General features: G+C 45.5%; 1 protein-coding gene across 4 annotated transcripts in view; it reads left to right on the top strand.

Moving 5' to 3' along the window:
- Positions 1–23936, top strand: part of EGFR (epidermal growth factor receptor) — a 196197-nt gene that overhangs the window by 114502 nt on the left and 57759 nt on the right. For 3 of the 4 annotated variants that reach the window (XM_057731137.1, XM_057731135.1, XM_057731138.1), the window contains exons 2-4: positions 18722–18873; positions 19732–19915; positions 22588–22722. In XM_057731137.1, the coding sequence (XP_057587120.1) occupies positions 18722–18873; positions 19732–19915; positions 22588–22722 (471 nt within the window). Of the gene's footprint in view, positions 1–17359; positions 17415–18721; positions 18874–19731; positions 19916–22587; positions 22723–23936 lie in introns of those variants that run through there. The other variant, XM_057731139.1, reaches the window with a different exon arrangement.

Raw genomic sequence — 23936 nt, 5'->3', positions numbered from 1 at the left:
AGGGGTCACAAGAGGCTGTCGTCCTAGTGGGCTTGATTCTTTATTAGGCTGATTTTTTTAAGAGCTTAAGTATTAGGTAGACGTGAATTAGAAAGTGGAGATTGTTTGCAAGTGTGAAGTATAAAGCATTTTGTAAATGTTATTTTATTTGTAAGTGGAGAAGTGTACAATGACTATAACATTCATTATATGAAAAATACTGTGGGATTTGGGGTACAAAATGGGCTTAGGAATTGCCCTGTGAAATAGCCGCAAACATCCAATAACACCCAAACACCCCCGTTTAACCTCAAATCAACACTAAATAAGATGTGACTAGACTTAAGGGGGAAAAATGCAAGTGTATTTCTCGTGGTAAAAACCATTCCCCAGGGCAAATTAATTTATCATCTAGTTCATAAGAGTTCCCCTGTCCCTTAGCACAGTAATACTTGCTCCTAATTGCTATTTAATATTTTTGGTTTAGTGTTTCTTCTGCAAATGGGAGCTAGCATTTGATGAATGGCTGGGGTCGTTGGTTCTGCTACCCAACTTTTGAACTGTTTCCAGCATAAAAATTACAATTTCAAATAATCGTGCCACAAGGATCTGGGTCTCATTAGGAGGGAGGGAAGCTGGGAGATGGTCCAGTCTGCCTCCTCCAGACCAAACAGCCATGGCTTTCTCTAGTTGTAATTTGAATCTACAAACGATTCAAATTTTTTAGTAATTCTAAAAACTGATGTGCTTTTTCCATGAAAGGAAGTGTTACCACATTTTCCAAAGGGGGAGGTTCTGTGTCCTCACTCCTTTATCCTCTCATTCCCACCCCCTCACCCTTGCCACCACCCACACAACATCTGTAGTTCTTAAACTAAAAGCACAAATTATTGTAAAAGTTAATTGAGCTTACAAAGAAATGTTTGTGTAGGAAGCTTTCTCAGCTTCAAGGAGAAGAGTCTGGTCTGAGTGACCATTCAGCAGGGTAGAAATCAGTTCACTGGAGGCAGTCCTGCAGCCCCACAGGAGTAAGCCCTTCTGATGCCACCAACCCCCTTCTGCAGATTTGACAGTTGGCCAGAATAAACAGCTGAATAATGAGTTCAGTTAAAACATAAAGCACACACTTACAGTTTTTCACTTCTCTGGTTACTGGCCTCAATAACCAGATAGTCAGCTTAAAAAGCAAAAACTAAACAAACCACAAAAGTATTTTAGGTTACAGATTACCAGCTTATTGAAATATGTCCATTGCATTAGGCCTGGGCTTCCCCCCCCCCCCCCCCCCCCCGCCCTGGCCATTTAAAAGGCTCTTGGACACCATCCTCACGCAGCACTGGCCTTGCAGGGACCTGCAGGGCCCCAGGTTGCCAGGAATGACTTTATCTCCATCAGCATGTTCTGTCAAATTGAATGGGACAGCCAGGGCATCCAGGGCTGGCACAGGAACAAATAAAAAGGTTTCCCATCTCCTGGAGTGAATTGCTGAGCCTGGGTGTGGTACCTAGACATCTCGTGGAGGTCAGCAGCTTTCACTTGAGGTGGTTTCCTAGACCCGGGGACTTGGCTCCAGCCCATCACTCCCTGCCTCCCTTAACCACCAGGAGTCTCTTAGACTTATAATCACAAGCAAATAGGTGGAGGGCATCTTGGGGAAGCCTTGTAACGTCACTTACAGGACCTGCATTTTGAAAGACACAGGCAGCGTATGTGGCTCCTGGAGACGTGTCTCTGACCATCCGCAAGGGGAAAAAATTCAAATAGTTTCCCACTGAGAGATAAGGAAACCCCACTCCAGAGTTCTTTGGCCTAGAATCATTGTCGTGGTGCAGCAGTTTCACCTTGGTCCTTCCACTTAAATGAAGGGTATTTAAGAAAGCTTAGCAAGGAAGAGAATTACAGAATGTTTTCTGTGAGCAAGAGAAAAGCATAAAAGAGAAGTTGAAGGGAGGAATTTTTTCAAAAGAAAATATGAAGCGTGTCTTGTGCATCCCCTGTGTGAGTTATTTTTATGTATTCCCTTGGATAATAATTAATAAAACAGCAAGGATGGCAACAGTAGGTTTTGTTATTCTGTTATTCTAACAGACCATGTTCTTGTTTTGGGTTTTTGGTTTTTTTTTTTTAAGTGTTTTTATTTATTTAATTTAATTTTTTGAGGGGGCTGCATCTGGTCTTAGTTGGGGCACACAGGGTCTTTCATTGCAGTGGCAGCGTGGACTCTCACTAGTTGTGGCATGGGGGGTATCTCTTCTCTAGTTGTGGCGCACGGGCTCCAGGGCATGTGGGCTCTGTAGTTTGCAGCACACAGGTTCTCTAGTTGAGGGGCACGGGCTCCGTAGTTCTGGCACATGGGCTTAGTTGCCCCGAGGCATGTAGGATCTTAGTTCCCCAAGCAGAGATCGAACCCACGTCCCATGCATTGCAGGACGGATTCTTTACCACTGGACCACCAGGGAAGTCCCTAACAGACCATGTTTTTGGAAGACATCACTGGTTAAACCCCAAATACATTCAATCAGAAAGTGGGCTTTCCGCAACAGAATTCTGCATCTGCAATCAGTAGCAAATCCAACTCTATTAGGCCAGGAGGATGTCATAGAAACTACAACCTAAGAGAGACCCGAGCTAAGAAAAATACTTCCTTATCCAAGCCTGAGAGGAATTTACCGTCAGCCCTACTATTAATAGATGCAGTGGAGATTCCATTTTCATTGCTCAACTGCCATTTTAAATATTAAACTTAAAAAAGAAGGGGATCAAGTCTGCTGAAAACTTACATATGATGTTAATGCAGATATTTCAGTAATTTAGCAATATTTATTCATCCCACATTGCTTGCTGAATTTCTCAGTGTAATAAGCTAAAGCGAAGCCAAAGGAAACAGAATGTTTGCTGTTGTTCTCAGGTGACATATTATTCTTTAAAGGGACAGGATGTGCTCTGAAACAACAGAACCCTTTCACTACCCAAGTATGAGCAAGTGCACATCCATGAAAAGCAGCCTCAGGGCTGAGAACCAGGGGGAGGAGCTGATGGGGAAGCCTCCCTGGAGGGTGTCGCTGTGGAGGGAGACCACACACGTGGAATTCCCAAGAGCACAGAGGAGGCGGGGCCAGGGATGGGGAAGGCACAGCCTTGAGAGACTCTCATTGTCCTCACATATCTGCAGGCCCGTGAGGTGGAGGAGAAATGAGTTGCATCTGTGCTAAGTTACAGGCATGTATCAGGGGTCCAGCCTCAGATCAGTGTAAGGAATAATTACGGGATAGAGTTGTAAATAGGAGTGGGCTGCTTCACAAACTCTTAGCAAGATTAAAACTCTGAGTCACTCCCAAGGAGAAGCAGGACTTGATAACCATATGTTGTGAATATGGAAAGCCACGATTCCTGGATGTGGTGCTGCATGCCCGGCTCTGAGAGCAGATGTTGCTTCGCACAGAACCGTAGTCCCCCACAAACACACATGAATCACAGCTCCCAGCCCTGCACTTCTTTATAAATTCTTAGCACCTTATATCTGCAATTCCTCTATTTAGCTGATGATGAAATAGGAAGAGCTTAACCCTAAGAGAACCTTTTTGGAGTTTGGCCTTGGAGCAAAATGACTCACGTTAACCAGGTTTATCTTCTAGAAAGTACGAGATGAAGGGAATTCTAATCACGTGCTTCCCCACCTCCTATCAGGCCTTCCTCTGAAACAGAGGTTGGCAAAGTACAACCCAGGGGCCAAATCCAGCTGCTGCCTGTTTTGCAAATAAAGTTTTATTGGTGCACGGTGGCGCCTGGCCGTCACTGCTTGTTCTTTGCGGCTGTCTTTGGGCCACAGCAGGGTTGAGTGTTGGGACAGAGACCATATCATCTGCAAACCCAAAAATATTTGCTCTGGTTCTTTTCAGAAAATGTTTGCCAGCCCCTGCTCTGGAACAGCATACAGGATGCTTCAGACTGTATTTCCTGGACTCAGACCTGCGGGGGTGAGAGGCAGCTCTGGTTGGCATCACCCGTCCATGTCTTTTTCCAGGCACATGACCCATCTAATAGCAGATGGTTCTGCAGGAGAACTATTACCTTGAATTGCTAGCTCCTCATGGAGAGCTTGTGTGTTCTAGAAACGGTAGTATCTGAGCAAAGTCAAGATTCTTCTATGGCAGAAAGTTGGCTCAGGCTTTTCCCAAGTTAACTTAGAAGTTGTTAGTGATTTCTGAGTCAGTCTTTCCCCATCACTGAGCCCAGGAATTGGGGTGGGCTTTGGGTCACATTGCAAACCAAAGAAAGAGAGGATGCAGGCCTCCCCGCACTGGGACCATTTAAAATGAAACTTAAAAGGAATATTTAAATTAAGTAGGAGTAAATGAAAAAACTGTTCATTTTAAAACAAGCATTAAATAAAAACACATGCCCACACAGCACACACATCCAACTACACTTACAAAACCACCACAAAGGGTCAAGCGAGGCTTTTTTCTAAATAAAAAATAACAACGGTAGAGAATGTTCTGAGCAGAAAGCTGGGAGCTCTCCTTAGGGAATTCTTCTAAAAGGCGTGTGGTAGGTGTGGCCTCCTCAGCCTTAAGTGCAGGGCACAGGCCCCCTGGTCAGATACGGGCCCAGATGCCCCCGTTGCAAGCCCTGGGCTCGTCCCTGTGGCCAGTCAGCTGTAGTCCGCGTCCGCGGTTCCTCCCTCAGCGCAGAAGCCACGGCTGCCCGCCAGGCCACACACAACAATGTGAGCAGAAGGCAGAGGGCTCAGCCTCTGCGAGTGCTTGGAAGGAAGGAAGCAATTCATCCGACTGGACCCTGTCCAGGTTTCATTCAGAGTCAAGTTGTAGTAATATTTATTGAGTCTACCATGTGTCACTGACTCCTCCCGAGAGTCCCTGTTTTATAGGTGATGAAAAAGAGCCTCAGCGTGATGGAGAAGTGACCTCGGTAGTGATGGGACCAGAGTTCTTACCCAATCCTTGTGGCTCCAAGGCCATTGGTCATTGACAGGTCATTGTAAACGTTGGATGTTATTCTTCTGTAGCCAGCATGGCCGGGGGGTTAACTTGCCCCTTTTCTGACTTTTGAAATCCTTTACGACATGAGTATAAAGGACTGGTTCAAATAGTGGTGCTGAAGACCTGACGTGTTTTGGTAACTTTATAAAAAAGCAAGCAGCAGACTCTGCTCATGAGTGAAATCAAGCCCGTCGTCTTTTTAGGGAGATTACTTTTCTCCTTTCACTGCTTTTTATTTGTTCCCAGCAGCAAAAAGGATATGATGACTCCCGCGCAATTCCAGCCCAAAGCAACACCGTGCAAGCTCAGACTTGAGAGGTGGCCTAGAAATCCCAGCTGTGTTAGCTTTGTTCCCTCCTTACACCCTCCCCCTCCCCCAATCCATCCTTTCCCAAGCAGCCCCCATAGACCGGCCTGCTTCTGCCTCCCAACACCTCTGCTTCCTTTCCCCTGCTCCTCGTCCCTGTAGGTTCCCCCGTAGGAGTGTCAGAGGTCCTCTGTGACCTCCTGCACTCTGTCTCCTCCAGGCTGTCCTGTGGTTCTACAAAGGCCGCCTTCGGAAGTCTTCACACAGCAAAGGATGGGTGGATTCCCAACACCACGGGGCAGCTGAGGAACTAGACCTGGCTTCACCGTGGCCGGTGCTGCCCAGGGAGCCCAGGGAGGGGTGCTGGGAGCATCTTTGTTTTCAGAAGAAAACCCTGGTGTCATGGCCTCTCCTGGTGTCATAGGGATTTACTCCATTGTTTGGATTTTTTTTGTTGTCATTTGCTTTGGGGTTTTTTTTTTTCTTTTGCGTGGGGGTGAGGGGAGAGTGGCAATTTGTGTGTTTGGATTTTTTTCTAATGCTCATGAGTAAAGCAACTTAAATGTGTGTATATTTAGAGAGATGACCTTGAAACACAGCTGTGCATTAGAGACGGATTTTTTTAAAACATGAGTAATAATAGACAAAAAAGATTTAAAAGGACATTCAAACCATTTTGGCGTGGGGGGTAGCCATACATTGCAACATAGAACTCAGACACAGTTTTTCTGCAGAGAAATGCTTGCAAGAAAGGTCCTTAATCCCCATTCTGGATTGGAAATCTTTTATTTCCTTGCAAATTACAAGTCTTTCCCAGAATTTTTTTTTAGTAAGAAGAATGCATGGAGAAGTGATTCTTGGAGGTAACTGTAAAGAACCCAGGAAGGATCACTTGTATCCCCAGGTGACCCAGAGCAGGGGGATGCAAGGGGGAAGGACAAATGGAAGAAACCTTATTTTCTTCGTGTAGCAAATTGCGGGACTGGGTGTGGCAAAGTCACCAAGCCCAACACCTGACGCTTGTGGGCAGCCTCCTCTTTACTGGGGACATGGGGTAGCGTGGCTTCATTTGCTTGACGGTGAGGAACGCGAGGACCATTCCCGGGTAGCTAGCAGTTGGCGACTCCTCTTCTTGCCATCCTGGGTTCATTTAGTGGCTCTGTACTGCATGGCTGTGGGATGTCCCATGATTATTTCATGGGTGAAGTCATCTCCCCAAAGGGCTCAGACATTTCTTCAGGGCAGTGAGCACTTCTGATTCATTCCTGGCAACTGTTGTAGAACCATTTTATTAAATACATTTTACCTGAAGAAGCGAATGGGGACTTCCCTGGTGGCGCGGTGGATAAGAATCCATCTGCCAATGCAGGGGACACAGGTTCGATCGCTGGTCAGGGAACAAAGAAACGACGTGCCTTGGAGCAACTTAGCCCGTGCGCCACAACTACTGAAGCCCTTGCGCCTAGAGCCCATGCTCTGCAACAAGAGAAGCCACCACACTGAGAAGCCCTCACACCACAACAAAGAGTTGCCCCTGCTCGCTGCAACTAGAGAAAGCCCATGCACAGCAACAAAGACCCAATGCAGCCAAAAAAAATAAAGAAGAAGTGAATGAACAGAAGGACAAACAGCCCTCATGGCCCTGGTGCAGACCCCAGGGCAGGAGGGAACAAACCTTTACTTGGTGGCCAGCAACACCCACGGCGATGGCTTTCCAGGCTGGGTGCTCCTCGGCCGGACTGGGGTGAGTTCCAGAGGGACAGCATCCATCGTGGGGAGCGTTACCCAGCCTTTGTGGTTAGAGGGAGTCAGGCTGGCCTGAGCAGAATGGAGAGCAGAAGGGATGTGAGTTGGGTGGGCACGAGTCAGCCGTGCCTCACGTACCCCCACGTCATCTTGCTGGGAGTGACACAGGTTGGGAGCTCCCCCACTCCCACCCACAGCCTACCTGCTGCCTTCTGCTCACCAGGTCTCTGCCGAAAAGTGTCAGGCTCAGTCAGAGGTGAAAGGTGAAGACAGAGGGCAGTCTTGTTTTTGTTTTGTCTTGTTTTAATATTTTTATTTGTTTATTTATTTAAATTTTATTTCTTTGTTTATTTTGGCTGCATGGGGTCTTTGTTGCTGCGCTCCAGCTTTCTCCAGTTGCAATGAGTGGGGGCTCCTCTTCACCGCGGAGCACGGGCTGTATGTGCGCAGGCTTCAGTAGTTGTGGCTCGTGGGCTCTAGAGCACAAGCTCAGTAGTTGCTCTGAGGCATGTGGGATCTTCCCAGACCAGGGATCAAACCCGTGTCCCCTGCACTAGCAGGCAGATTCTTAAGCACTGCGCCACCAGGGAAGTCCCTATTTATTTATTTTTGGTTGCGTCAGGTCTCAGTTGCAGCATGTGGGATCGTCATTGCAGTACGTGGGCTTCTCTCTAGTTATGGCGTAGGTTTTCTCTCTCTAGTTGTGGTGCACGGGTTCCAGGGCACATGGGCTCTGTAGTTTGCAGCACACGGGGTCTCTAGTTGAGGCAGGTGAGCTCAGTACTTGTGGTGCTGGCTTAGTTGCCCCACAGCATGTGGGATCTTAGTTCCCCATCCAGGGATTGAACCCACATCCCCTTCATGGAAGGCAGGTTCTTTACCACTGGACCACCAGGGAAGTCCCCAGAGGGCAGTGTTAAGTCAAACTCTGAACCGTCAAGTCACGTTTTGAATCCGGTTTCGAGCAGTGGTCTTTGACTCCAACCCCGTCTGGGAGTTTCCATTTCCCACTTCCTTAACCAGCCCTCCTCTGGGCTTACCTCTGTGAGGACCATCCGTGTCCCCTTCACCACCCACCCCTCCCCCCGTCCTGCCCTGTTCTTTCAAGTCTCCTGGCTTTCGGATGGCAGACTATCCCATTCCAGTGGGTGCTTCTGCAATGAGAGAGAGTAGCTAGCCCTTCCTCATCCAGGTGACAGGCTGGTCTCCGCGGTCGCCTTCTTGAGGAGGAGCTTTGAAGACTGTCCTTGCACGTGTGCAGTGTCAGGAACTAGTCTTAATGTAGACTCTGCACTGCCCCACACTGGTCGGGCTGAAGTACGTACCTGAGGACAGAACAGGGCTCTGAAGAAATAGGTCAGAAGCACCAAAATCGCAGTGGGGGCGAAGCATCCAAGCAGTGGTTTGGCCAGCGGACCTTTGGAAGGGAAGTGGCATTACTCACTCCAGAAGTATGCCTATGTGCAGAGAGAGAGCCCTAAGCACGAGAACGCCATCGTCCCAGCTAGGAGATTAGAAAAACAGAACCCAGGCCGGGAGGAGGTGCTTACTCACGATATCTCTAGAAAGGAACAGCCAGACACACTAAATTCACTCTTGTTTATATTTTCACATAGAGAGGTTTTAAACCAGACCCAGCATTCTGTTCTTTCCTCAGTGCACCCTGCTCAGCATTCAGTATTCAGCCAGGGAACACTCCAGCCACACACCGGTCTAGTTCTGTACTACCTGATATATAGACTCTCATGTATAATCTGATGTGTATCATTCATCTATCCACGAATTTCATTCAGTACATGTCCATGTATGTAAAACACAAATAACTAGACAAAGTGTGTTGCCAAGTGCTCGGAAGAGATTTATTGGACCGAATGAACAAAAGATCAGTGGGTATGGTTTTCTGAAATCTTTTCTGGTCCAAATCCGTAGCTGATAGTCCAAAATAGGTACAATTCATTTCAGATCTACCAGCCATTCAATTACTTATAAAAATGGGATGGGTGGCAAGCCCTGTGATTCAAGATTTTTCATTCCCATTGTCAGGACAGCATCCTATAAAAATGAAAAGTGATGTCTTTAATTTCAGAATGTTAAAGCGTCCCAAATTTCAACACAACTCATCAGTTCTGTGGAGTGCATTTAAAAAAGAAATCCCGAGGAGGTAATGAGGGGATAATTTGCTGGTATCCTTGAAGACACATAGGCAGGAATAGACTGCAGTAGTTTGGCTACTGTGCGTCCTGCTGTGGTGAAGCCTTCGTGTCAGACATGATTTGTATTTAGAGAGATTTGTGATTTATGAAGCACGTTCATGTCCACAATCTCATTACTGCCCATAACTGCCCCCATCAAATGCATCAAGCTGGTCTGATTTTAACCAGTGAGAACACCGAGTCCCAGAGAGTTGAGATAACTGGCTGGAGATCATCCCATAAGATACATCCCAATCCTCACACTGATAGGAGAGGTGTTTGATGGTGTCACTGGAAACCTTCCACAATCCCTCCCAGAACTGGCCTCCCCGGGTTTCATAAACACCAGTTAACTCCCAAGAAAGTGGACACATTATGCACCGGTATCCTAACTCTACTTAGTATATTTTTTAAAAAGTCATAAACTTGGCTTGGGCTTATTTTAATGGTTAGGAGGAGAACTATTGGGAAGAAAATCAACCAGTTTTGGTCATCTATACCCCAACTCGAAAATAACACAGGTGTTATTTGAAAGGCTTCTACTTGTTAACTTAATTAGAGTTCCTTGAGTTTGCAAATGTGTTGGATGTGCCAAGGCTTGGCGTGTTTCGTCCAGTAGGCATATTATAATGCGCATGGTAAGTTACTGAATATTTAAGAGGACTTTTTGAGTACTACATGTGCATTTCCAAGTTGCAGTGTGGCTTGAAATTCAATTTGACAACATCTTTGTTTTTTTGTTTTTTGCTTTTTAAAATAAATTTATTTATTTATTTATTGGCCATGTTGGGTCTTCGTTGCTGCGCACGGGCTTCTTTTCCTTGCAGTGCGTGGGCTTCTCATTGCAGTGGCTTCTCTTGTTGCAGAGCACAGGTTCTAGGTGAGTGGGCTTCAGTAGTTGTGGAGCTTGGGCTCAGTAGTTGTGGCACATGGGCTTAGTTGCTCCACAGCATGTGGGATCTTCCCAGACCAGGGATCAAACCTGTGTCCCCTGGATTGGCAGGCAGATTCTTAACCACTGCGCCACCAGGGAAGTCCAACAACCATCTTTGGATGCCTACAAGCTGAGAACTATTTATTAGTTATAAATATGATAAAATAAGGAACTACTGATAAATATATAGTTTTGGAAAATAAAGAAGAATCTCTTTTAAAATTATAATAAGACTTTTCCCATTCCAAAAAAGCTTTGATTAAACCCACAGTGAAAATTTAAATACTGTTTTGTATTTGCTTTTATTATTTTCCCAATTATTTCATTATAACTCAACCATAGATCTAGTTTCTTACAAACTGTGGTATGGATTAACAGGCTGGTCTGGTGCTGTAATCACAATTTATAACATTTTTCTATGGGATAAATTTACTCTCTGGTCCCCAAAACGGAAACATGTATTGATAGATCAGGAAGAAAATGGAACTTGAACTCTTCAAGTCCATCATTGTCTGTAGCGAAACCATGTGTGTGCGACGCCTAGCGTTTCCCAGGGGCTGCTGTACGCGGCTGTTCTGAACAACAGTGAGGTGAATAAGCTACAGCTTACTCGCCCTTCTAACACCTCCTGTATATAGTACTTCATTCAGTTATTTCTAATTTTTAAAGCACTTTCACAAAGCCATTTAACATGCAAAACTTTGAAGATCATTTCTCCATTTTTATGAAATGTATTTTATTAAAAATGTCCTTCTTCACTATAAAACTCCTAGAGGAAAACATAGGCAGAACACTCTATGACATACATCAAAGCAAGATCCTTTTTGACCCACCTCCTAGAATCATGGAAATAAAATCAAGAATAAACAAATGGGACCCAATGAAACTTAAAAACTTTTGCACAGCAAAAGAAATCATAAACAAGACAAGAAGACAACCCTCAGAATGGGAGAAAATACTCGCCAGTGAAGCAACAGACAAAGGATTAATCTCCAACATATACAAGCAGCTCATGCAGCTTAATACCAAAAAAGCAAATAACCCAATCCACAAATGGGTGGAAGACCTAAATAGACATTTCTCCAAAGAAGACATACAGATGGCCAACAAACACATGAAAAGATGCTCAACATCACTAATCATTAGAAAAATGCAAGATATCACCTCACACTGGTCAGAATGGCCATCATCAAACAATCTAGAAGCAATAAATGTTGGAGAGGGTGTGGAGAAAAGGGAACTCTCCTGCACTGTTGGTGGGACTGTAAGTTGGTACAGCCACTATGGAAAACAATTTGGAGGTTCCTTAAAAAACTAAAAATAGAACTACTATATGACCCAGTAATCCCACTCCTGGGCATATACCCAGAGAAAACCATAATCCCAAAAGAAACATGTACCATAATGTTTATTGCAGCACTGTTTACAATAGCCAGGACATGGAAGCAACCTAAATGCCCCTCAACAGAGGAATGGATAAAGAAGGTGTGGCATATATATACAATGGGATATTACTCAGCCATAAAAAGGAATGAAATGGAGCTATATGTAATGAGGTGGATAGACCTAGAGTCTGTCATACAGAGTGAAGTAAGCCAGAAAGAGAAAAACAAATATTGTATGCTAACTCATATACACAGAATATTAAAAAAAAAAATGGTACTGATGAACCCAGTGACAGGGCAAGAATAAGAATGCAGATGTAGAGAATGGACTGCAAGACATGAGGTTGGGGTGGGGTGGGGGGCGAAGGGGAAGCTGGGATGAAGTGAGAGAGTAGCATAGACATATACACACTGCCAACTGTGAAATAGATAGCTAGTGGGAAGTTACTGTATAACAAAGGGAGATCAACTCAATGATAGGTGATGCCTTAGAGGGCCAGGACAGGGATGGTGGGAGGGAGTTGTAGGAGGGAGGGGATATGGGGATATATGTATAAATACATCTGATTCCCTTTGGTGTACCTCAAAAGCTGGTACAAGAGTGTAAAGCAATTATTTTCCAATAAAGAGCTTGAAAAAGAAAATTCAAAAAAAAAAATGTCCTTCTTTTGGCCTTGTTCAGCACAGATTTTTGTAAATCATCTCCTCGATAAAGTTTTATTATAAAAAAATATGGTCACTATAAAAAATTTGAAAAATGAGGAAATTATAAGGAGGAAATAAGAAAAACACCCAGAATCCCATTATTCATAAAAGACTATTATCAACAATTCAATATATTTTCTTCCTGTCATATTTCTGTGCATTTCTGAATAGTTGAAATGTATATACATACACATTTTAAAATTGCCAGCATAACACAGTTTCAGTAAGGCAAAAGAAATGATAAATCCTGATACGATGAAACCTCTAGCCAACTCTTTGTTTTCCTTATTTATTTTTAAACCCCTTATGTAAATATCTTATCTGAGATTTCCTTATACCTTTTCAGGATGAACCTGGGCAAAATCTTCATCTGGCTTTTAAAGCTTAATCAAATATGTTACCTGGCCTAGAAAGATTTTACGATAACGAACCAGAAAGTTGTGAGGACTGAAACTCTTCTGAGACAGCCTGCTTCCTCCCCTTCCTTCACCACCAGACACACGGAAATAGGACAGGCAGAGACACATGTCAAATCATCCAAGACTTTGGTCACATGGCTACCATCGACCCATTGCTTTCCCGTCTAAAATGCAACGCGTGTGTTCACATCCCAGCAGTCAGTTCAGCGAGATATATGTGTGTATATTCTGCCTCTCCCCACTCTGTGTATGTATTTGCATAAACAAATAATAATTTTAAGTCTTGGCAAATGCTAAGAAGAAAAGAAATCAGGAAAATGTGATAGAATGCAGTGGTGGGGACATAAGCTGATCTGATTCCAAAACAGGGTTTTCTGAAGGGATGTCATGTCCACTGAGTTGGAATCTCAGTGATAAAAGGGAGACAAAGATGCAAAGACCTGGGGAGAAAGGGAAAGGCATTCCAAGCAGATGTAACAGCCCTGAAAGGGGCAGGAACCTGGCGCCCAGGTAGAAACAGGGGGGCATGCCTGGGCCAGTGGGTGGTGGAGGGATGCTAAGAGGAGATGGGTTCTTATGACGCAGGGAGACTGGACGGTTCAAACCAATAGCAGTGTGCTGTGACTTCTGCTTCAAAACAAGGTCTTCTGTGGAAAATGGAGCAACAATAAAAGCAGAGACAGTTTCAGAGGCCAAGGGGAGAGATTTGCAAGAGCCCAATAACTTTGGCTTCCGTTAAAGTGTAGAGAAAACAAATGAAAACAATTATGAGTTTACTCAGGCAATTCCAAAAGTGTCTAAGTGGATTAGGGAAGATCTGGAGAAACCTGTTTTAACGTTGCGTCTTAATCAGCCGTACAGATTTGCCCAGGCTTGTGAGCAAAGAGAGGGGCCCACCCACCCCCACAGTGACACAGGAAAGCCACAGGCTCTCCCTGTCAAATCAGGGGCATCTCAAGACTTAAGGGAGACAGACTGCTTTATTTTCAGGTAAGATAGACTGGGGCGCGGGGGGTGGTCCTTGACAAAAAGAACAGCTTCACTCTGGGTGAGCCCTCGACGTCCAATGGTAGCACGCAGATAATTTCCCGTAAGATTCCCTGGAAGCCATGTGAAGCCCAGCACCAGGATGAATCTCAGAAACAGCCGATGTGCAAAGGACACAGCTGTGTGATTCCACAAGCATGAGGTTCCCAAACAGGCAGAATTATTGTAAGGGAAAACACATCTACGGTTTGTGGTGTCTGGGGCAGGGGTTGTCCAGGCAGGGCCGTGAGGGAGCTCCTGGGGTGACTGTGATGTTCTGGGCGTGACAGGAGTGTAGGTTACACAGGTGCGTGCATTTGTTGAAACTCATCAACACTACACTAATTAAGACTGATTCTCTCACAGTCTGTGATGTTACCCCAACAACAACTGTCTCCTAATCTTGAACCGTAACCAGTGGCATGTCAGGGTGAAGGGTACTTCACCCTGTACCTTCCTTTAAAATGCATCAGAAAGATAAGATGGATAGATACGGGATAAAGTGAACATAGTAAAATGCTACTTTAAGGATGTTCGTGGTACAGTTCTTTTAGCTTTTCTGTCCATTTATGAATCGTCATAATAAAATGTGAGGATGGAAAGCTGAGTGCTTTGTAGGCCCTGCTGCTCTTGGTTGAACAGGATTTGTCTTCAGATTTGCAGAAGAGAGAGCAAATGCCTAGAATGTTGTACGGAGCTTGATGCAAACACTTTTAATTGTCTGGTTTTCAAATGCATACCCCTAAGGTAATATTAAATTTCTCTTTGAATAAATTGCTTAAGTATGCCTAAGTGCATATTTTAATGAATTTCTGAAAGTACAGTATATTCCTTTTTCTTTCTTCTTCTGATTGGATAAATATTCCTCAGACAGAGTAACTCTGTTTAATGCCCAGTATTTGGGTAAGCCAATCCACAAATCCAAACATGCCCAGTTCAGACAGTACCTTAGACAAGGAAGGACACATCCACAGAGGTCCCCAGAATCTGTCCAGACGCACCGTATGTCAAACGACTGTCACAGTTCTCAGTAGTTAGCTGTAACGAAAGAAAGTTAAAGCTTTTGTGTTCAGTCAATTCTCCCAACGATTCTGGGAGGCTAGGATGGTTTTCATTGTCTGTATTTGAGGAAATCGTGGTGCAGAGCTCGGGGAAGTCGTTCAGTATCACATAAGGAGGAAGTGCTGACCAAAACCCTTTCTCCTGGCCGAGCTAAGAGCTCTTACTCTTGCAGTTTTGTCTTAAATCTGCCTCGCTAGTTAGTGATTTTTATTTTTTAATATTACTGATTCGGTAGTCTCACATTTAAATTTTCTCACAGCTTCGTATTACATAACATGAGATACTTGGTATAAAGATGGAACCACGATTGTACTTTCTTCAGTCGAGAAACCTAGGCCAAGCCACTCCTATCCTCACCCTAGATTTGCTGTCTCCTTTTGGACACATGACAGGGAAAGCCTCAGAAGAAATAGCCTTGTAAAGTTTTCTTTTAATACTTTAGCAATTAATCTTGGAATAGAACTCAAGATGAACTTGCCTTAATCTGTGTCAACTGCTTTTTCTCAAGAATAAACATGTTGGACAGTTGGATGTTTTTTTGCCATTATTAAAAAATAAATCAACATTTTGCATGAAAGTTTAGGTCTGTTTCCTCAGAATAGGTTTTCCAAATGGAAATGGAATCATCATGACATAGAATTTAAGCATATTTATTTGTTTACACTGGTTGTCCAGTTGCTTCCCAAAATGTTTTACAAATTAACATTCATATAAAAAATGTGTAATGTTGCTATTATCTTCCAGATATAGAATCTTTTATGAATGTAGAAGTAATTCATACTAATTGTAAACAGTGAAGGGTCGTGGTAGGTGTTCATCAAATAAATACTCATTTAGCACTTTTTGAATGAGGGAGTGACAACACAAGTACAGTCTTTTTGCAATTATTGTAATTTTTTTGGCTGCTTTGGGTCTCCGTTGCTGAGCACGGGCTTTCACTAGTTGCGGCGAGCAGGAGCTACTCTTCATTGCGGTGCACGGGCTTCTCATTGCAGTGGTGTCTCTTGTTGCAGAGCACAAGCTCTAGGCACATGGGTTTCAGTAGTTGTGGCTCTCAAGCTCTAGAGCGCAGGCTCAGTAATTGTGGCGCACAGGCTTAGTTGCTCTGAGGCATGTGGGATCTTCCCAGACCATGTGGGATCAAACCCATGTCCCCTGCATTGGCAGGCAGATTCTTAACCACTGTGCCACCAGGGAAGTCCAGAAATTATTTTCTTCTATAACAGGCTAAACTTACACGGCTTATTTTCCTTTTCTACTGATGAAAGTCACTTTTGAATGATTTAATAATAAAAGTTCTTTGGTTCAGCCAAGAGAAATTTACAAGCTGATATCCCTCATCATTTTTTTTATAAATTTATTTATTTATTGGCTGAGTTGGGTCTTCATTGCTGCATGTGGGCTTTCTCTAGTTGCGGTGAGTGGGGGCTACTCTTCCTTGCAGTGCTCAGGCTTCTCAGTGCCATGGCTTCTTTTGTTGCAGAGCACAGGCTCTAGGTGCACCGGCTTCAGTAGTTGTGGCTCACAAGCTCTAGAGCACAGGCTCAGTAGTTGTGGTGCACAGGCTTAGTTGCTCCATGACATGTGGGATCTTCCCAGACCGGGGATAGAACCCATGTCCCCTGCATTGGTAGGCAGATTCTTAACCACTGAACCACCAGGGAAGTCCCTCCCTGATCATTTAAAATGAAAGCATCTGTGATTGTTTTCATTCCTGCATTGGTAGGCAGATTCTTAACCACTGAACCACCAGGGAAGTCCCTCCCTGATCATTTAAAATGAAAGCATCTGTGATTGTTTTCATTCTTCTGTGTACAGAAGAAACCCTTCAGAAAGGTGCTCTAACACCACTGGTCACCTGGCTGGCGTGAAGAACATGACCAATACCTGGGGCTACCTAGACCAGAGCTGGCCAGTTAGGCTGAAATTTAGAGACCATAGTCTGTGAGATGGAAGGCAGCTTTTGTTCCAAGGCGTGTCAACAGCAAGGTCACCCATTATTGTCAAAACCCGGTACCTCCATTGGCGGTGGCATCTTTAAAGAGCTTAGAATTGGGAAATCAGTCTGGCGCCGTCCACACACATTGCAGCCAACTGTGTACAGTGGTTCCAACTTGAGGTTGCAATCAGAGCGGCTGGGTGAAAGCAGCCAGAGGTGTTGGGTCCGTCCCGTGTTATGGTTGGAAGAGTGATGGAATCGCTGTGTCCTGGTGCCAGTGCAGGGGGGCTCTGTCTTGTGGGGCCATCACAGTTCCCGTGTGAATGTTCTCTCTACCACCAGATTTGAATGCGACCACAGAAGGGGAGAAGAGGGAAATCCCCACAGAGTTAAAGAGGAAGTAAGGGTTGCTTCATATTTAATGTTGGTGGCAATACTTTGCACTGACTGTGTGGTGTCTGGACATATGCTCGCTGCCATGGCACTCAAATGCAAGAGCCGACGGTGATGCTCGTCAGAACACTTCTGTGGGAAGAGAGCAAAGGACCTATCAGACAGAAATGCAGATTTGGGAAGAGTTCCTAAAGGAAGGCCCTGCACATTGACTCTGGCCTTGGCTTTGTGCTCTATCACCTGGTTGCAGATTGCAGCTGTGGAAGATCCTCGCCAGGTCTGAATCTAACCTCCAAAGTCAGAGGCCAGATTTCTTCACTTATGGTAATTTTGGTTCAAAGTACAGTCCCTTAACAGCTCCCTGCTTCAAAAGCCCTGAACCTTTTATTTTCTTATGCTTGCCTATACATGTCGTTCAAAGAGCCAGGTTTATAAACATGGTTTTGTTATAATCCTCTCCTTTACTTTTAAATATAGACTCTAAATGTATTTTCGTAGTCTAACTTTGTCCCCTGGTATAGAATGTTTCCTTGTGTTAAGTTTGATACCTGAAAACATTAGGGAATTAACCGTGCCAAGAATGAATCCCAGCAGGGGATGCAAAACCTGGCACCTCTGCCTGGGCAGGTGGGCTCCTTGGAGTGTGGGCAGACACAAAAGCATATTGGTTTCTTAGTAGCTGGGTGTGTTTCTAAATGTTTGTTTTCATGTCATTATGGAAATGTTATGTAATATTTGATTTTATTCTTTGGTGCATTAGTTTAGAATATTTTTCATCTCCAGCCAGTGGTTTTTGGTTTTTTTTGGCTGCACTGAGTCTTCATTGCAGCACACAGGCTTTCTCTAGTTGTGGCAAGCGGGGACTACTCTTCATTGTGGTGTAAGTGCTTCTCATTGCAGTAGCTTCTCTTGTTGCAGAGCACGGGCTGTAACCCATAGTTGTGGCACATGGGCTCAGTAGTTGTGACTTGAGGGCTCTAGAGCCCAGGCCCAGTAGTTGCGGCACATGGGCCCAGTTACTCCGTGGCATGTGGGATCCTCCCGGACCAGGGAACGAACCCATGTCCCCTGCATTGGCAGGCGGATTCTTAACCACTGCGCCACCAGGGAAGTCCTCCAGCCAGTAGGTTTTAATTTACGCTCTTGTCATTGATTTTAGGTTGTACAATGTTATGGTCAGAAAATATGTTTGTAAGTAGTCTTTGAGCACACAATAATGTATGTGCTTTTTTTTTTGCAAAATAAGTTCATTCTTTATATAGTTAGTAACTCAACACTGTCATGTTGTCGTGTATTGCGGTAGGTATTTTTTGTTTACTAAAGCTCTTATGAACTGTTTTATCTTAAAGATTTCCATAGGATTCTCATCTATTTCACCTTGAATTTTAAACATTTTTAAACAGTTCCATGCATTATAGAGATGAACTAGTTAGTCCTTGTTCTGTATTATGAACTGTACCTAATATAAACTTGTAGACATTTTTCATCACATTTGTCCTGAGTGGCCTTTGATCAAAATTGCTGTCGTCACTGAAGTGTGCAGTTAGTTGAAGATTGTGAATATTGTTTTATTTTAGTTTCGCTCCTCTGCTTGGCATTTCACATGATACCTTTTTTCTTCTTGTTCCCAGTTTGCCAAGGCACAAGTAACAAGCTCACCCAGTTGGGCACTTTTGAAGACCACTTTCTGAGCCTCCAGAGGATGTTCAATAACTGTGAGGTGGTCCTTGGGAATTTGGAAATTACCTACATGCAAAGTAGTTACAACCTTTCTTTCCTAAAGGTGAGTTCAATGAATCTGACTCTTACCCAGATATAGTAGAAGTAAATATAAGTAAATAAAGGCCTTGGCAGAATTTAACTGGCAGTGTATTTACTTTTGCTGTGGCAGTTATAATTCCTAGGGAACTACACATGCAAGTTTTATGAAAAGGCTACTTTACCAGCTAGTGTCAAGATACAGCTATAAAAGAACATCAAAGAGAAACAGACTAGTCTGGCATTCCACGATCATCATGGACACTAATCTTTTAACCATCACTTCAGCCATGGTATCCTGATATACTGGCTCTTAAAAAAAAAAAAAAGTCCTGCTTTGTAGCATTCGCCTATTTCCTTGGTATAAATACTCCCAGCATGGTTGATTTCCAGCTAGCAAGAGTTTAACAACTAGTTCACAAAATTCCCAAATACTTCACAGTAGGCTTTAGTGAGCCAATGGGAGCCAGCCCTACAGACTTCTGAGTTTAGTGTAGTTAAACATAAAAGATTTGATTGGTTTTCTTCTGGGTTTGTTTTTTTTTTTAAATAGGAAAACCTGCAAGATAGATAGCAAATAAATTAATAAAACATTTCCATTTTCATCTGCATGTGTTGAACACCAAGCAAAATGAAAGTCACAGCATTCCTAAATAATGCACATGGTCCTTCATTATGGCTATCAAGCTCAAGAGGCAAACATGCAGGAATCCTGGTAAATTCTGTCACCTCCCATGGGATGCAGTGGTCATCATCTACGAGTTTCACATGTGTCAACCATTCCTGTTCAGCCAGGTGTCCTGGGCTCTCTGGACCCATTTTAGATCTTGTATCCGTGAGTTCCTCAAAAGAGAAATAATATGTTTATGTTTTATCTGCTTAGACCATCCAGGAGGTTGCCGGCTATGTACTCATTGCCCTCAACACAGTGGAGAAGATTCCTTTGGAGAACCTGCAGATCATCAGAGGAAATGTGCTCTATGAAAACACCCACGCCTTAGCGGTCTTATCCAACTATGGTGCAAATAAAACCGGACTGAGGGAGCTGCCCATGAGAAACTTACAGGGTGAGTTCTTCTCTGAATTCCACTCAAGACGTTTCATTAGACACAGATGTGCTGCGTGCCAGCCATGTGCGAGATACAGGGGCTGGAAGTTGCTAAGAAGATAGTAGATGCTGGGGTGGGACAGGAAGTTTTAAGCCAGGTACCAGTTCTCCTTCATTCGTGGAAAAATATCCAGAGAGTTAGTGAGAAATAGTAAAGGTTCTGGAAAAAAGAGAGTATGACCAGATGACCGGGGCTGGCATGCTTAGGTAGTCTGCCAGCTTACTGTCTAGACCTCAGGTATAAGGGACATACATTAAAAAATCAGTCTCTATTGGAAACCTCTTCCAGAGTAGCGCTGTGATACGGAAAGCCACGTTTCAGTTAAGGACAGGGAATAAAGGTATTACAAGAGAAGTTTGAATTCTTGTGAGCAGGGCACTTGTGTGAGTCCTCTGAGAGGAAAACTATGGAAGATGATGCAAAGACATCAAGTTGATTTTAAAAAACTGAAGATCACAGTGATTATGCCCTTGCCATGAGGCAGACGCAGGGCCAGCCGTGTTAAACTGGTAACTTCATCTAATACCCACAGCCTGCCTTCAGAGCAATGGTCGCTCTGCCATTGCACAAATGAAGAGACAGTGGCAAGGAAACCCTCCTAAAGTCCCACAGGAGTGAAAAAATGTCCAGGCACAGCCACCCAGTCTGTGCCCCCAGAGCCCTCGCCTTCCCATGTGCCACGCAGCTCTGACGGGCGAGGAGAGCAGAGGATTCACGACAGAGGCGGGTACCAGGCAGGGAGGAACCTGAGCCCAAGCCGCGATACTGGGGTGGCTGACGGTCCAGGCCCCATGCAGCCTGCCGTCTGCCCTGGGGGTCAGCTCCTGGGCTCAGCATTTATGAGGCAGCCTTAGGGCTTCCCACTCCCCTCACCTGCTGGGTGCAGCTCTGGGTTGTGCTGTCCGCTGTCTGAGCGGTGGGCCAGCCCGGCTGCCCCACACACTGTCGCCGTCTTATGGTGACAGGCAGAGGTGGGTAGGAGCGGACTGTCAGGTTCCAGCCCCGGCTTCATCGCTCACCAGCCAGGCGCCGGGGAGCATGTTCTCTCTGGGTCTTCAAATATGGGGACGAGGATGCTAACGGACTTCCGGGGGTTGCTGAGAAGATTAAGTGAATTACTCCAGATAAAGTGCTGGGCAGCTGTGTCTACGCTTGGTATAATTTCTGTTGTGGATATTGGGATTGTATCAATCCAGATTATTTCATGTTTAATTTAGATCACTGGACGAGAATTATGTACTGTTATTGGTAACTAACGAGGGCCTCTGCTCCTGCCCATGGGCCCTCGGCCTCCCTGCTGGCGTTCTCTCAGCCCCTCGTCTGTCGCCCCAAAGGTCCTGCAGCCCAGATGTCTCTCTTCTGCATCTCCAGTTCTCACCTCACAGCCGTGTATCCCTTGACTCTGACTCCCTCCTGAGTGAACGTCTTCACTCGGTTGTCCTACTGTCGTCTCTGACTTCACGTCCGAAGTTCCACAATGCGGCCCTTTCTGACACCCCAGCCTTCCTTCTGTGACTCTGTAGCCCCCCACCACCACCTGCTGAAGGAAGCTCCCCACCTCCCCCGACCCCTTGGGGCCTCTGTTGGGGCCATGTGCCCACCAGGAGCCCGCAGTGCCCGCCCTTCCTCGGGTTCCTCCAGGTGCTCCCTTTGGCGTTCGGGAAATGTCATTCTTTCCATCAACCTCAGAGAGCTTCCTGGGGAGAAGCCTTTCTTTTCCGCGTCCTTTCTCCACTGTGGGATGCTGGGTATTACTTATGTATCTAGATTTGAGTCACAGTCAGCGGACCTTGTGAGGATTAGCTCAGGTGATGTGTATAAACCATCTTGCCCAGAACCAGCCCTGTTGGGAGTCATGGTCCTAGTGGACATGAGGTCATTAACTGTGTGACGTGTCTCCCATGTGTGTCGATTCTTGGAAAGAGACCAGCAGAAATCACTCATCTCCGCTGACCCCACAGCTCTTGCTGCCGTGCTCTGTACACTTAAGTCATTCAGTAAATGTTTACATAAACATCGTGGGTGGAACACTCGCCCTCTCTGCTCAGGTTTGAATTTTCTTATCACGGCTGATTTTTCATGTCCTACCAGCACTTCCTTTGAACAGTTGGACAGTTTTACTTCTTTGCGTTCCCGGATCCTGCCCCGTCTGTGCATCACACGTACAGATTCTTCTGCTGCACTCACCCCGCCTGCCTTCCTCCAATGAAACGCTCCTGAAGTCCCTCATAGCATCTTCCCTTCCACCCACCCTTCCCCTCCCATCTGCCCTCTGACATCGTCATCACACGGTCATTCTGGTCCAGCCCAGACCAACCTCCCTGGGAACCACTGACTCACCATTCACTTGTCATTTATGCTGAATGACTAAAGCATTATCTTCCTTCCTCCCCATGTTTCTAAATTCTGATCATTCATTGTTCAAAGACCCGGTGCAGGGGAATCCTGAGTCTTCCACAGAGGCGTCCGTCAGCTCACTTTCCACTGCCCCCGATGACGTTCTAAGGGGGCATCTCGTTTGCACGCTGCCATCTGTTAGCAGAAGGCAAAATGTGAAGAAACACATGCACACGTCTGGATTGTTTAGGAGAGACGGCAGGTTTGCTCACGGGGGTTCCTTTCTCGTGCAGAAATCCTGCAAGGCGCTGTGCGGTTCAGCAACAACCCCGTCCTCTGCAACATGGAGACCGTCCAGTGGAGGGACATCGTCAACACCGACTTTCTAAGCAATATGTCGATTGAATTTCAGAACCAGCCGGGCAGCTGTGAGTGTTGCACAATGACCCCCCTGCCTGCAGCCCCAGAGGTGGGCAGAGCCGTGGAGCTGGGGTGGGGGTCGGAGAAGGCAGCGCTAGTAAGTTACGTTAATCTAAAACAAACATAAATATTGAGAGGAAACGGATTATATGCTCCCTAGAAGACAGAGGGGAAAATCTGTTTCTCATGATGACAGCTCCCCTGCTGACAGATCACCCCCACCCCCCCCACCCCCCCCCCCACCCCCGGCCAGAACAGCTGAGCCCTCGTGCAGCACTGAGAGGAGCCCGTCAGGTCAGCCCTGGCGAGGAGGCCTCTCCCATCCTCTTGTGAGCTTCTGACTTGCTGCCAAGGCTCAAAGTGGCGCCAGGCCCGCTGGAAGCTTTGGGGCTGAACCCTGCCCTCCTGCTCATGGGCTGGGCCCTCCCAGCAAAACTGGGGAGCTCATGGGGACGAGTTTGTCCGTGTTTAACTAGTGCCCGTGACCTAGTTCCTGCCGTTCATCAGTGAAGCCGCCCGTACAAGGGAGAGGCTGGCCGGGGCCAGGCTGCGGGTCAGGGCTGCCCCGTGAGTGCTGCTGGCAGTGCCGTGTGGGAAACGCTGAGGACCCCGAGCTCCGCTGAGCCTGCCCGCTTCCTCATCTCCCTGGCCTTTCAGTCTTGAAAATAAGAAGCCACCAGCACTTCTTGCTTCTGTTTCCCTACAACTGTGCAGTGGACGCATGGGTGTTTTTCTGTGTCTTGTTTTTTGGTTTTTTGGTTTTTTGGGTTTCTTCGTCTCAGAATTTGGAGCTGATATGGATCTTAAAAATCAACCAGAGCTGCTTTGTTTTTTGGGGTTTTTTTCTTTGATTTCATTGATTGTGATGAAATATGCTTAACATAAAATTTACCATCTTAACCATTTTTAGGTGTGCAGTTCAGTAGCATTAAGTACATTCATATCCCTGTGATACCGTCACCTCCGTTTCTCTCTTTTCCACTTGCCAGACTGAAACTCTGTCCCCACTGAACACGAACTCCCCACCCCCAGCCCCTGCATCCACCACCTTACTTTCTGTCTCTGTGAACTGGACGACGCTAGGTGCCCTATATGAGTGGAATCACACAGTGTTTGTCCTTTTGTGACTGGCTTCTTTCACGGAGCACAACGGCTCTTCTTCAAGAGCCATCTGAGTTAGAGCGTGTGTCAGAATTTCCTTCCTTAGTACGGCCGGGTGATA

Source organism: Hippopotamus amphibius, chromosome 4, assembly GCF_030028045.1.
Source record: "Hippopotamus amphibius kiboko isolate mHipAmp2 chromosome 4, mHipAmp2.hap2, whole genome shotgun sequence".
Lineage (NCBI taxonomy): Eukaryota > Metazoa > Chordata > Mammalia > Artiodactyla > Hippopotamidae > Hippopotamus > Hippopotamus amphibius.
This window is presented reverse-complemented; position numbering and strand designations above follow the sequence as displayed.